The 15,301-nt window shown below is 37.7% G+C and overlaps 1 protein-coding gene across 1 annotated transcript; it reads left to right on the top strand.

Moving 5' to 3' along the window:
- Window positions 1–630: 630 nt before the first annotated feature.
- Smp_174670 (putative non-canonical ubiquitin conjugating enzyme) lies at window positions 631–13,962 on the top strand (the record flags this gene model as incomplete). The annotated part of the gene is made up of 7 exons (XM_018797851.1): window positions 631–661; window positions 699–772; window positions 806–937; window positions 2,702–2,892; window positions 5,744–5,864; window positions 8,191–8,691; window positions 12,755–13,962. The coding sequence occupies 7 exons, from the start codon at window positions 631–633 to the stop codon at window positions 13,424–13,426; spliced, it is 1,722 nt and encodes a 573-aa protein (XP_018652852.1). The 3' UTR covers window positions 13,427–13,962.
- Window positions 13,963–15,301: the final 1,339 nt, after the last annotated feature.

Raw genomic sequence — 15,301 nt, 5'->3', positions numbered from 1 at the left:
CGTATTCAAAAAGCTGGGGAAATTGTCTTAACTCAAAAGCAGACATGGATAGTGGCTAGCAGTGAAATCCAGCACGCGCGTTTCGTCCTATTCGGAACTCGTTAGCTGGATGTACCTGCATCTCAGGGTTGGTGCAAACTCTGGGACTCATACCCAGTACCTTGCGCTTCAAACGACACCACGTTATCCATTCAGCTACTGAGTCCTGATAGCCACTTACTTGTGCAATGTGGTGAAGTTTAGATTCACTTGATATTGTTTGGTTGAAACTTACGATTGACGTTTAGGACTGCAATTGACCAGTCTCTTGTTGGCCATATGTGCATACTGTGCGTATTGCTTCAAAATTGCATTAATTCACAAGTGTTATAAGCAAACTGACGAGTCCCAAATAGGACGAAACGCATGTTCTGGATTTCACTGTTAGCCACTATCCATTTATGCTCGTAATGCTTGTGAATTAAGGCTATTTCGAGGCAGTAGACACAGTATGCACATGTGCAAATAAGAGACTGATCAATTGCAGTCCTAAACGTTAATAGTAAGTTTCAACCAAACAATACGAAGTGAATTTAATAGTTTTAACTGTTTCAAAATGCAAGGCCATAATGAGGACAGAAATTTGAAATAATGGTTGTGACGTATAATTCGCGAAATCCAGGTTAGTCTTTTTTTATTTGTCAGTTTTATGTTCTTAGCTGTCAAACGGTTGATGAAAGAAGCACAAGAACTCTCGAAGCCTACCGAACTATACTTTGCGAGACCTCTAGAGGTTCGACTTTATATTTTCTGATATAATCCTTAGGATAATCTGTTCGAATGGCACTTCACGATTAGAGGTCCTGAAGATTCTGACTTTCAGGGCGGTTTATATCATGGAAGAATTCTTTTTCCTTCAGAATATCCGATGAAGCCTCCAAATATCGTACTGTTAACTGTAAGTATCCTCAAGCCATCGTTTACTTCCACGTTTGTTTAAGATACTCTTATCTAAGTAACTCCAAAACTATGTCCATTCTTCTCATTCTATTGTTTCAAGGTTTAGCCGTGCGACCACTAGGTTTACTTTTAAAACCACATATATGTATATGCTAATTTAATCTCAACGAGTCTATAAGCAGCATATTAATAGACAAAACGCTCTAGTTGTGGCTGCATAAACCTTCAAAGAGTATAGTTGTTGGTCTACACGGTTGTCCAGTTCATTGGTCACTTAGCTTATCTACTGGACTGGCTGAATTCGACCTAAAAATTTTGTACCACAGTACTGTTAGTTGTAGTACCCATTTTGAGAAGGGCATACTCAATGTACATCTTAATCATTCTGGTGCAAGTCTGGTACACGTTATCCCCAAACTATTTGGCTTCTTTCACTCTGCGCAAATTATACGAAACCTAGAAGACTGACTCAGAATGTTGTTGGAGTTTTGGTGCAACTGTAGGTTCATTATGTTTTTATTCCCTACCTGTGTGTATGGAGAAACTATATTTCTCTCAATCCTTTCAAGCCATCTGTATAGTTAATTGTAGATACTCAGTATTAGTACAATACTTTCACTTTGTCTTCAAAAGAATTTTAGCAATAACTTTGGAGAGAGTACCTCTTGTTGACCTAAATTTGTCTCTTGAATAGCCGTAAGCCAAAAATGGCAAATCTAAGGTCTTGGGACTGAGTCATACCGTTAGACATGTTAACATTTGATAGCACTAGGGTATTTAACGCGGATAACCAGTATCTCCAGTGGTTTCATCTCACAAAGAAAAGGGACCAAAAGGTAGTCGACCCTAACAGTTTCACACCTCACCTTGTTCCACGAATTTGTAATGTTGGTGATAAGTCTGTAAAAGTATGGAGCTTGCACATCGAAAACTACCTACGAAACCTTTCTGCGGTCAGTTTCAGGTGGTTTTACCTTGGGCACTGCGATCACGCTCCCAGGTTATCAGAACCACTATCAACCAGGTGGTTATGTAACTGGGACCAGTCCATCATTTAAAATATGAAGTTTGACTATTTTCACGACATCCCATGGTAACACGATAAATTAAGTTACCACAATATTATATACACTCAACAGCAGAACCATTTAAATAATGTTGAAGTTCAACAGCTTGTAGTTTGACGTAGTGGGAATCACTCGTCAATCATTCAAATCGTTTGAAAACATGGTCTTCGGTTGCCTAGGAACTTTTCTTGGGTGACTTCTCAGTATCTCTCATTATCAGGCATTATTTTCTGACGATTCAACTCAATTGGAAAGGTAGAGATACAGTTAATTAGTGGTGTAGCATTGTAACAAATAATTTTGTCTAACCGACATTTTTTAGCCAGAATAACAGCATCGTTTGGATTATAAAGTATATAATTCAATATCCTGGGATGTTGTCAATATAGCTCGTAGTGGAGATTAGTAGCGTCCGTATTGTAATTTAATTTTGCATTTTTAAAAACTACAAATAGGAAATTTAGGATGAATGCTTTTATTTAACCTATTTCCTTTGGTATTATTTTGACTTTCACTCTTTATTTCCTCACATTATTATTTTCTCTCCTCTTACATTCCTTGATATGTTATTTTATCAAGCATTTTTTGTTACGATAGCATCGCAAAATACTCTAAAATGTAGTCACTTTGTGGTCCACTTAAGTACGTATAAGGTGTTCCTAAATATCTATTAACACACCATTTTTTCTCTTCAGCCAAATGGACGTTTCGAAGTACATCGGAAAATATGTTTAAGTATTTCAGGACATCATCCCGAATCATGGAGACCATCATGGTCTATTCGTACTACATTGTTAGCTCTGATTGGATTCATGCCTACTTGTGGTGTCGGTGCAATTGGCTCACTTAATCAACCAAAAGAAGAACGTCAGTTATTGGCTCGCAAGTGTGTAATGTCCTTTTGCTTATTTGTCAAGTGGATCTTACATTTGTTATTGCGTGTAGGATAATTTGCATTGGTTGCTTGCCTCATCTAATATTAATAATCTCAAGCATTTGTCTTTTGGGCTATGCACTCATGCCCTTAGCTTAACAAATCTGTCACTCCTAATGCAATTTCTCCTTCATGTCGCTTACGAAGAAATATTACATGATGTAGAGTGGAGCGGTATTCCAGTTGTTCAGGTGTTTGAATACCAACGAACAAGTCGTGGGTCCAAACCCTAATCCACCTACTTCTGTTTGAGCAGAGAGGTAGTATCACTAATCCTCGCATTTAAGGTCAAGTACACTGGACTGTACGTAGCAAATCAGTCTAGAAATATATAGAGTAGCCAACAGGGTGATGTCAACTGTCTATAAACTGCATAGCAGCACTCCAGTTAATGTACTGTCCGAAATAAAATCTCCAATTCTTTAACAGTTATGAATAGAAATGGATAGTGGCTAGTAGTGGAATCCAGCACGCGCGTTCCGGAGCGAACATCGACTCTAGGATGCAGGTAGATCCGACTGACAATTTCCAAATAGGACGAAACGCGCGTCCTGGACTCCACTGCTGGCCACCACCCGTCTCTACTTTGAATGCTTGTGACTTCGAGAAATATCAAAGTAATCCGCACAGGATGCTTATATGCCAATAAGAGACCAATCAATTGTAATCCTAAACATTAATGGAAAGATTCAAACAGCTAATACAAAAATGAGTTTTAATTAGGTTTGGAATATTTTGTAGATTCCAGTGTTTTTTACTTACAAACGTAGGAGAATTACAAGACCACTACTGCTGTCGTTTCTAATTAAAAACTCACACTTCCTAGTCAATGTTAATATAAACCTCAAGTGTGTTAATAATTTATTTTCAATTTAGGTAAGTTCATCATAACCTGAAGGCGAATCTCTTCAGCAATTTATGACAAAATAATGGATCAGCTTTAAGATTTTAAATCCTGTTCTAGGTTGGTGCTTTTCTGGAAAACACGAGTTTTTTCTAAAAGAACTTGATATGTAGCTGTTTACAGAGGTAGTTACCGAAGCATGTTGTGTGTGACTGAGACCCATGAACTGTAGAAATATGAAAGTAGTTAACAAAATCCATAATAAAAAGGAGATCTATCCATAAAATCATTCTTTATTAGACATTAAAATGTAAAAGTTGTTGCTCTAATCTAACTGAATTGTATAATCACATGTAGATATTTAATATCGTTGTCAGAGAAATTCTTCAGTACTATAAATCTGTCATCCGAATTTGTATAACTTTGCTAAACCGTCGTCTAAAAACATAATGATTAATGTTCTTTACCACTGTTTCTAATCCGTGATCGTAAGGAATATTGATTTGTAGCTAACGTTCATTGAATTCAATGAGTAGAGAGTCTTCTAGGCCATACCAGTATATTTTGTGGATATAGGTCAGCAACAGTTGTTATTGTTGATTTCTAGCGAAAGCAATCGTTTTGATGTCTCATAATATATGCTCTGAATATTAATTTGTCAGTAAAGGAAACTCAAATAATATTATGTAAGCACTATTAGCTTCGTGGTTGAAACAGTCGATTTTCAACCACTGAATTATAGGTCGAGACTTTCTCCCTGATTTACTTTGAGCAACCAGTTGGAGCTTTACTAACTGACGCAAAAAATGTAGGACTCTTTAGTTGCAGCCTTCCAAAATTCACTAACCGTTGAAGGGCTTGTGTCAATCTGGTTGTCCCAGGATGGTGAGTAAATGAAGAGGAGTTAGACCATTATTTGAAATGTCCCAGTTAATATCAATACACAATTCAGGTGCATTATAAATTTGGTACCATCCAAAGTGATTTTATCATGATCATGAAGCGGATCTCTGTAGATATCTATCTTTATCAATTTACTTTGGGAAGCCAAATAGTTTCACTAACTCACACACAAAACCTGTGACTCTAATCGGAGTGGATAAAGCTGTACTTTATGATTGAATTGTATAAAAATCGAGCTGATATATGTCAAACATTGTAGTGTTTTATCATTTTGTGACATATTTAGCTGAATATTCTAATTACATCACATTCAGGTTTCATGAAGCTGTGTAAAGCCTTTGTTACGATCCAGGACGTTCTGTTCAAATATACACGCTTTCTATACTCCTGTCAAACCAGTAATATGAGTGAGAAAACTGACGAATGATTCAGAAACTGTAACTGACAATTCACAAATCATTGGTGTACGTACATTTGTACTTCCGACCTAGACAATGACATGTGGATAGAAACCTTAAGCAGGTGTATAAACGACTTCCCCTAATAGTGTGTCTTGTTTTTGATTTCTCACTTGCTGTTCGACCGTGAGATAACATGTTAGCACAGACACTTGGTGTGCCTAAAATTCCTCAGGCTATCAGCATCGGCTAAGCAATCACAACACTCAGTCTTTAACCATTTGGCTCAAGTTTAAAACCCACTCCACTTCATTTTATCTTGTCCAAAAGAGTAGTAACATTGTGGCTCTCATATTGAAAAGCGTTTAACTCTGTTGGAGAAATACTTAAACCTCTATTCAGTAAACAAATAAATTACTCACAGTTTTGTAACATCTCGTATTAATTGGTATTATGATAGTTGTCTTTCTTCCTGTATTATATCCTTATATACAACCTTTCTTTTATATATTACCACCATTAAATTAACTACTTCTACGAATTCGGTGTTTAGCTTGTTGTGCTAAAGATGTATGGCAACTTGGACCGATGCATTGTGTGCCTGGTCCTACGTTGCAGCTGACTGACTATTATTTTACTTCGCTTAATTTTACTCCAGATCACAGAGTTACGTTTGCAGCATATGTGGACCAACTAACAATTTACTTCTACCCTTAACTACCGCTTCATCATCAATGAATGAAGAAGCCAATGAAGCTGCTGCTCAAATATCTATGATGGTGATTTGTTGTTTTTTCATCCATTTGTTTTTGTTATGACAGGACAAACATTAAAAATGATGAAACTTTTGGAACTGTTTTTTAAGTTGTTGTTATGCATATTTTTGTTGCATAATTTCCATAGTCATCCATTTGTTTTACCTACAAAAGGTACACCCTCAAAGCATCGATTGTGTAGTTTGAGACCACCGAGTAAGCACTAGTCGGGGTTAGAGATAAGTCAATAAGCAAAGATAGAAAATCGATTGATGAGGTAGTAAGTCTTCACCAGCTAAGGTAGTTGGGACATGTGTCACGTATACCCAATTATCGCCCACCTCGATGACCGATGTTGCCGTGTGTAGGAGTAGATTGTAAGAAGCTAGGGACGGCCAGACCAAGACGTGGCGTCGATCTATGAAGTCACTAACAACTGGACTAAGTCACATTAACAGGTGTAGACCACATGGTTGATGTCAGCAATCGCTCCTTTGAGCGTGGTTCTTTCGAGGTTAGCCACGAAAATATCTGCTAGGACAGGACCTAACGGACTTCCCATTGCTACACCATTTGTTTGTCGGTATATGATAGTGTTAAACTGGAACTGAACATCTTTTTTACACATGATTAGCAGTCGTTTGAATTCTGATGTTGGTAGAGGTAGGATGTCATAATGCTGGCAAATTATGTTTATGGTTTCAAGAAGTAGTATTTTTGTAAACAATGATGTCTTATCAAAGAAAACCATAAACTTACAAGCAATATTTATGTGGTTCACGCTGTCAGCAAGTTCAAATGAATCTTATAATGTATAAGTAGATAATCGTTGACGAATTGGTTCTAACTTATCCGCTAACCACCTTAAAACTTTGCGGTAGGGTGAAGCTATTAACTTTTGACATGAACCATCGTCTTAGGTGTATACTTTCTGGTTGAAATAAATGCGATTAGTATGACAAGTGGTTAGATGCGTCAGATGAATAATATTCACTAATTAGCTTAATCTCCATAAAACCCTTTCGAGTAGTTGTTTAGGGAGGAAAACGAATTTTTTAGATTTCTCTTAAACTCTGCTCTTCAGGATCAGTGTAACTTTTCGGATTGTATAATTGGGTATTATGTACATCAGTCAGTCACAACGTAGAAATTCGTACGTACATACATCAGTTCGAGTTGCCATACCACATTATCACAGAGATGCATTTGTCGATTCAAATCCTATAGTGGTAGGAGTAGTAAGAGTACAAGCAGTAATGTGAAAGATTAGGATTTGAAGATGTTATTGAAGGAGTATAATCCAATGAAATAAATTTGTAAAGAGAAAAAAAGATAGAGACATGAAGAATTCAGAAGATCAGAATTTGGGAGAACACAAATAGTGAATGCACCTTCTCCATTGCAAACGATTTTGAGTCATGTCATTCAAGGTCTCTAACCATCGATTGCTATCATCTCGCGAATCCTAACCAGGTAGTATACACCTACCAACATGGCTCAGTCCACTTGTCAGTGGCTTCATGAATTTGTGCCACGTTTTGGTCTGGCCGCCCATAGCTTTCTTTCAGCCTACTCCTACACCATAAAACATCACACGTCGGGGCAGTCGGTAGTTGAGCATATGTAACACGTGTCCCAGCCATCTCAACTGATGAAGTTTCACTACTTCATCAATCGATTTGCCAACCTTACCTAGTACCCGTTTCCTAACAACTGCATTACTTACTCGATGGTCCCAGGATATACGAGCAATGCTTCGAAGACACCTATGATCGAATACTAGTAGCCTACAAACATCCTCTACTCTTACCGGCCATGTTTCACTTTATGGCAGTGAAACATGGCCGATTTTCATAACAACTAATTTTTTAGAATAAGGTAATTATGAGTGGATTTCTAAGTAGACTATTCGTATTCAATATGATGAAAAGATTTGTTGCTCGAATGAATGCTTTTAATGTCGAGTTTATTCGGTTAAGTGGTTTAATTGCAGAGCTTTTATTGTCGTTTTAGAAAACATTGTCATCATCTTACTTCATCTAAACCAAGAAGTTTGAATATATATATATCGATAAAGGTTACTTCGACAACATCTAGGGATTTTATGTCACGTTGTCATTTAGTCAATTCCAGCTTCATTTCATACTAGTTAGTTAGTTAACATCACTTGTCCGATACTCAGTTGGATATATTAAGTCTTCTTATCATCCTCTTAAACTGTCAAGTATAATAGTTCCCCATTCTCTTATTACAAATTTAAACTGTAGTCAGTAAAAAGAATGAATTTGATCAGTTCACTTTTTATTAATGAACATTCTTTCTTTTTCTTTTCCTTGGTTCCATTTTTTAGAGTGAGGAAGAATTTAGAGATAAAAAAGCATTGGCTAATTCAAACACTTCTCCTCCTCCTCCTACTACTACTATTATTGCTAACAATAATGATCATCAAACAGATTCTATCTCCGGCATTACATCACAATCGAACTTATCATCTGGGAATTTAATCAATTCATCATCAACACCGTCTACTTCTATATATACTACTCCATTTTCAATGCCTTCTTTGTCTTCTTCCACTCAAAGCAATACTACAAACATTACTGAAAATATGAACTCACATTTATGGACTGGATTTCCATCATATGTGTATCCTTATCGAAATGAAAATATAACACCACAAATTGCATATTGGTTATGTTTTCCAGTATATTACCCTGTACCACCGTTTCCTATGAATGCAAACTCATCATCGTCATTAGCGACTGGAGTGAGTTCGACGATTGATAGTGGTACAGCTAGTGGGGAACGTATACCTTTAAGTTTTGGTGAATGGTTAAAAGGAATTCGAGAAGTGAGTTGAATTGATGATGTGTAACTGATCAGTTTTATCTCTTGATTATTAGTTTTATACTTTACATCACAAACTGACCTTAGTTCGGTAACCATTGAATGCTAAACAACTGTTTGATCTTAGCACGGGAAACTTAAGTGTTGTATATCCATGACCCCACCTGGAATCGGACGCAGAACCTTCAAGTCTCGTGACAAGTGCCTAATCTGCAGAAAATTGCATGAGCATTCAGTGTTCGACATATTTAATTTCTCTCAGTCAGTCTCCAATACTGGTGATGGGTAACTACCTTACAGCTGACATGGGTGAACTCCACCGCTCACTGCTTCTCACTAGAATTCCGCGAATTACCTCTCGAAATTAGTCACTAGTAAACACATAATTATTCTCAGTGTAATAGCTGTATGGGAATAGTTGTAAATTATGGAACTCCACAAGCTTCTTACAAAAATGAACTTATCAGTTGTGATCAATATTTATAAAAGGAATTTATATATGTAACAATCCCAACGATACTCATATCTAACTGACGAACGAAAAGTTGGAATTATTTCTAATTTCTATCCCTAAAATGTTTATGAGTATAATCCCTTTCTTGCTTCATTCGCAAATGCCGTGGTACGGGCGAGGGTTGTGGAGAGTCCACTCTTCCTCTCTAAATGCTCTCACATGATGATGCGTATACAGCTACTGGTGAGGAAGTCCTACTCACTGCCTTCTCGTGGCCAGAGTGTTGTTTACGGAGTTAAGAGAACGAAAAGCGAATGTCTGGCGCTGTAATCGGGTTGGTGGACACGGACGATCCGGGTACCCGTGCAATATCACAGCCCACACACAAATCAAATGACTTTGGTGGCGCATATGCATTCGGTGCCCCTTTGTACCAGTATTTATGTGTTCAAATAAATAAATAAATAAAAGTCCATTGATTTAAAAAGTTGTATTAACCATTACAGCAAGCTGATTGCAAATAATGGATACAAAAGGGATTCTAAGTTGAGATTTATCACTGTTCGTTATTATTCGTCATACCATTTACATTTCAAGTGTATTGTATCATGGAATGTATAAAAATATTTTAACTTGTATTAAAGACAGTTGACACTAGTCAGCAAAGCGTACTTGAAGTTTTTAGTAACTGACGCTGTGTATAGAACTAGAGTTTGCACTGTCCAGTCACACATACGTCGACGACATAGTTGTATTTTGTAAAGACGCTGACTAGTGCAGAGTCTTCTGACCACTATAAGCAACAATGCAGGCATGTTAGGGATGCGATTCTCCCCCTCGAAGTGTAAAATGTTACTTCAGGATTGGGCTGTATTGACACCTGAACTAATGATAGGGAGTGAAGTAGTTGAGCGTGTCGACCGCTTCACTTATCTTGGGAGTCTCACCAGCCCTTTTGATCTGGTGTTTGACGAAATTTCAGCACGGATACAGAAGGCTCGTCTGGCTTTTGCCAACTTGTGTCGTTTATGGCGTAGGCGAGATATCCGTGTAGCAACCAAAGGACAGGTTTACTGCACAGCAGTTCGTTCCGTCCTACTTTATGGCTGTGGCTGTGAAACATGGCCGGCAAGAGTAGAGGATATTCGTAGACTGCTAGTATTCGATCATAGGTGTCTTCGAAGCATTGCTCGTATATCCTGGGACCATCGAGTAAGTAATGCAGTTGTTAGGAAACAGGTACTAGGTGAGGATGGCAAATCGATTGATGAAGTAATGAAACTTCATCAGTTGAGATGGCTGGGACATGTGTTACGTATGCCCAACCACCGACTGCCCCGACGTGCAATGCTTTATGGTGTAGGAGTAGGCTGAAAGAAAGCTATGGGCGGCCAGACCAAAACGTGGCACAAATCTATGAAGTGACTGACAAGTGGGTTAAGCCATATTGGTAGGTGTAGACTACGTGGTTGGGATCCTCTAGATGATAGCAATCAATGGTTAGAGACCTTGAATGACATGATTCAAAATCTTTTGTAATGGAGAAGGTGCATCCATTCTTTGTGTTGTCCCGAATTCTAATCTTCTGAATACTTCATGTCTCTATTATTTTCTCTTTCCAAATTTACTTCACTGGATTATACTCATTGAATTACATCTTGAAACCCTAATTTTTCGGATTACTGCTTATACTTTTACTGCTTCTACCACTATGGGATTTGAATCGACAACTGCATCTATGTGTTAACGTGGTATGGCAACTCAAACTGATGTATGTACGTACGAATTTCTACGTTGTGACTGACTGACTGATACAATCTAAGACGTCGCTGCTGTGTTATTCGTACCTTAAGTGATTTCTTATTGGGATAAAATACCTAGATTGACTAATTACTGTCTACTTCTTATCTAGTTATCAAGTTCTATTGATTAGATTACTTAACCTTTAAACTGAGGAGTGGGTGGGGGGGCTCCATCTAATCTTCCTTTCAAATAAGAATATTCTATGTAATTACTGAGACAAGTAATCTGTATCTGATAAAGAATATTACAAAATGTAAAATTTGTATCCAAGTCACGTGAATTGATTAAAGAAATATATAAATAAATGAATTCAAAGATCAATATTTCCATAGAAACTATTAAATGTATATACTACTTAATTTAAAATGTATAAATTAAGTAATCAGTTAAATCACTTCCATTGTTAAGTGTGGATAGATAGATAGATAGATAATGTTTCAGTTCAATGCAAATTTTAGTGGTAATGATGTATTACATATGAAAGTGAAGATAGATAAGGAACAATATGATTTGTCTTTAATATCAGTAAGTTATTGTTAGTTGTTGTTATAATTACTCTTACTTACATACTTACGCCTGTTACTCCCAATGGAGCATAGGCCGCCAACCAGCATTCTCCAATCGACACTGTCCTGAGCCTTCCGTTCTAGTTCTTTTCCAGTTTTTGTTCATTCTTCTCATATCTGTCTGCATTTCTCGGTGTAATGTGTTCTTTGGCCTTCAGGATTCCATGTGAGGGCTTACCTTGTGATGCAGTTGGGTGACTTCCTCAACGTGTGTCCTATTCACTTCACTCTTATTACGACCCCAACTGTTCCTATTACTTAGAAAAATCGATCAATTTAAGAATAATTACTTTACTGTGATTGTGATATATCCAAATGTGATGAGTCTTGAATATACATATGGGACGAAACACCTTCTTTAATTCGATTATGATAACTTTGATTGTTTGATCTAAAATATTGACTAGAATGACTATCACATATACAGAAGTATTTTCTTCTGTGGTGTATGAAGGGATACTGGGATTGAAAGTCGACAAGACGATAGAGAGTGAATACATATGTGTCATTGTGACTGATTATGGAGCTATGTTACTCAATATCTCAACCTACTAATCGCGATAACCGCATCGACTAGTCTACAACTCCCGTTATGGCTCAGACCAACAGTCAACGGTCTCATGGATTGATTACATCGTTTTTGGCTATGGCTAAATTCCCCCCCCCTCAATATGCTCCTGTACTCGCAGACACCCGACTTCGAAGTAGGCGGTAGTTAGGTTTACGTAACAGACGTTTCGACCACCTCATTCGATGAAGATATACTACCTCACAAACCGATTCGCCACCTTTGCAAAGTGCGCCGTGCTTGACCTCAACATTACTCAGTCGGTCCTTCCAAAAGACCCGAGCAATACTTTAAAGATCCCTATGATCAAAAATATGTAGCCTGCTCGTGTTTTCCACTTTCATAGACTATGTTTGAAAGCCATTAAGTAGAACAGAGCAGACTGTTGCTCCATGATACATGGAAAGAGAAGCGATAAGAAGTATTTCTTTCCAATTAGTTTTGAATCATGACTGAAAAGCGTTTATAAAAGTAATTACAAATGATTAAGAGGCAGTGCTAATAAATTAGTTCCTCTCGAAGAATATTGTCTATCCATATTACTTTCCACTATGATTGATGCTGTTACTGTTACTCTGACTCTTGTCTTGATAATCTTATCTTGTTGTAGTGATGTAATGTGGCAACTTGAATGGATGCATATACTAATTAACTTAATTTGTTTTTCGGTTTTTAGAAAGAAAAATCTGCAAGTACTTCTGTTCAAGACACAGTGTCTCCCTCTTCCTCTTCTTCTACCACCATTACTGATGCTACTCAAGTTACTCATGTGTCACACAGCAATGAGAACATCAAGCCAACAACTTCAAAGACATTATCAGCGGCCAACCAAAGCAAGGAGGTTGTTGATTCATCTGAAAATCAAGTTCATACAATGACTGGAACGATTTCTCCACAAAGCAAAAATGAATCGGGGTCTAAAGAGATATGTTCATCCAGCTCAACAGATAAACCACCGGAATATGTTCAAAATAGTGATTCAGTGAAGAAAACAAACTTGAATGAACATGAAGTTCCGTTGGTTGGTACATCATCGAAAACTGGTGGTAGCAGTAACACTGTAGAAACTAATGAGTCATGTAAAGATAATTCCATATCTAAATTGAATACAAGTGGGACAAATCAGATACAAGCTGATACACATGGAACAGATGGATTGCACAATAGAATAATTGGTCGATCAGTTAGTACACCGAACCAGAATAATAATCGTACATCAAGTGAACATATTCGACGATCCACATCACTTGTTCAATATCATACTGCAACAGTATGTGCTGTTGGAGTAGCTATTGCCTTATTTATCATTGTTATGCGTCGACTAGCAATCATGTTCCAAGATGTTTGAAAAAAAAAGTGACAGCGGGAACTAGATTTCTTGTAGTTATTTTATTACTTCACTTAGAAATGTTAATTTATGTGTGTTCAATTAATCAATCTAAGTCCCCCTATCTTATGTACCATAAACAACAAAACTCGGAAACTTGTTCTCCACTTTCTTCCCGACTTCACCCAAACTTCCATCTTACATATATACTACTATTACAGTGGATGTATTCCAAAATGACTTATTTTCTTTCCATTATTATAAAGTGTATGATGATTTTTTCATTTTGGGAGAGGGTTATTTATCTGATTGACACTTCATAATGGTGAATATTGAACAAAAGTAAACACGTAACATGTTACTTTGTTAAACAGATTAGTTACCATAGCAACTTCATTTTCTACATGGAGTCATCTTTTCCTTTTCTTTTTTTTATTTACTATGATTTGTTGGAGTTTAATTTTGAAGAATTTCATTATAACAGCAATAAGTTTCTTACTTCAATTTTATGTTTATCTTTGATTTGTACAATAGTTTAACATGACTTTTTAATTAGCACTAAGACCTGGTCCCTACTGCTAAACTCTTGCAGTCACCGACCCTGGTACGGCCAAGAGTAGGGAGAGTCCGCTCTCTCTCTCGTAATGCTCCCACATATACACGCGTATATAGTCTCTGTCAGGAAAGTCCTACTCACTGCCTTCTCGCAGCATTACTGTTGTTTACGAAATTGAGAGAGCGAAAAGCAAATGTCCGGTGCTCTAACCGGGTTGGTGGATATGGAGAATCCACCTAAGGCAGCTGAAAAACCCTCATTTTAAATCAATGGTGCACATGAGCTCCAGTACCTTTGTGGTGTGGGTTACTTACATCCACATAAGTAGTATATGACGATGGTCAGGCAGAGAATGTATTTCACTAGAAAATCGAACAGAAACGTAACACGATTGGTATGAAAATGCATAAACAATGAAATCAGAAGTGATGGACTGATATTCGCAGAATGGAACAGTCAAGATTGAGACGATTGATTGATAGCTTGCACATTAATTGTTTACTGTATGGTTGTCAGATTTTAGTGAGATATTCTGTAGTTTTGCTCTCAGATACATCCGACTGTCCCCACTCGTTTTCTTGTTCACTACTCCCTGATGGAATAAATGGCGTATAAACTAATTATTAGTTACCAGCTACTATGGAACTGCATCTCCTTACGTTGCTCCACTTTCTTGTAGATCAGACCTTTAGGTCAAAGTTGTGACCACCTAAGAAAATCACCTGCTTAGGTCTGAACAACCGGGTAATATCACAGCCCACACACAAATCAAGTGGGTTGTGTGACACATATGTATTCGGTGCCCCTTTGTACCAATATTAATGTGTTCAAGTAAATTATTCAATTATGCAACTTCATTTATTATTATTATTTAGGCACAAATATTGGTACAAAGGGGCACCACATACATATGCACCACACTGTGTGAGGGCTGTGATACTGCCCAGATGCCCAAATCGAAGCAAGTGGTTTTCTTAGGGGGTCACACCCAGAGCCTTTGACCTAAAGGTCTAATCCACAAGGCAGTGGAGCATCATGAGGAGATGCAGTCACATGGTAGCCGGTGACCAACGATTGATTCATACGCCATTTGTTCGTTCAGAATACTGGAACCCATGTGCACCATTGGTTTGGAATCAGGGTTTTCCAACTCCCCTAGGTGGACCCTCCGTGTCCACCAACCCGGTTAAAGCGTCGGAGATTCGCTTTTCGTCCTCTTACTTCCGTGAACAACACCCTCGTCACGAGAAGGCAGTGAGTAGGACTTCTCCATCAGCGGCTGTATACGCGTCATCATATGAGAGCATTTCGAGAGAGCGGACTCTCCCCACTCTCGGCCG

This window comes from Schistosoma mansoni, chromosome 6, assembly GCF_000237925.1.
Source record: "Schistosoma mansoni strain Puerto Rico chromosome 6, complete genome".
Classification (NCBI taxonomy): domain Eukaryota; kingdom Metazoa; phylum Platyhelminthes; class Trematoda; order Strigeidida; family Schistosomatidae; genus Schistosoma; species Schistosoma mansoni.
This window is presented reverse-complemented; position numbering and strand designations above follow the sequence as displayed.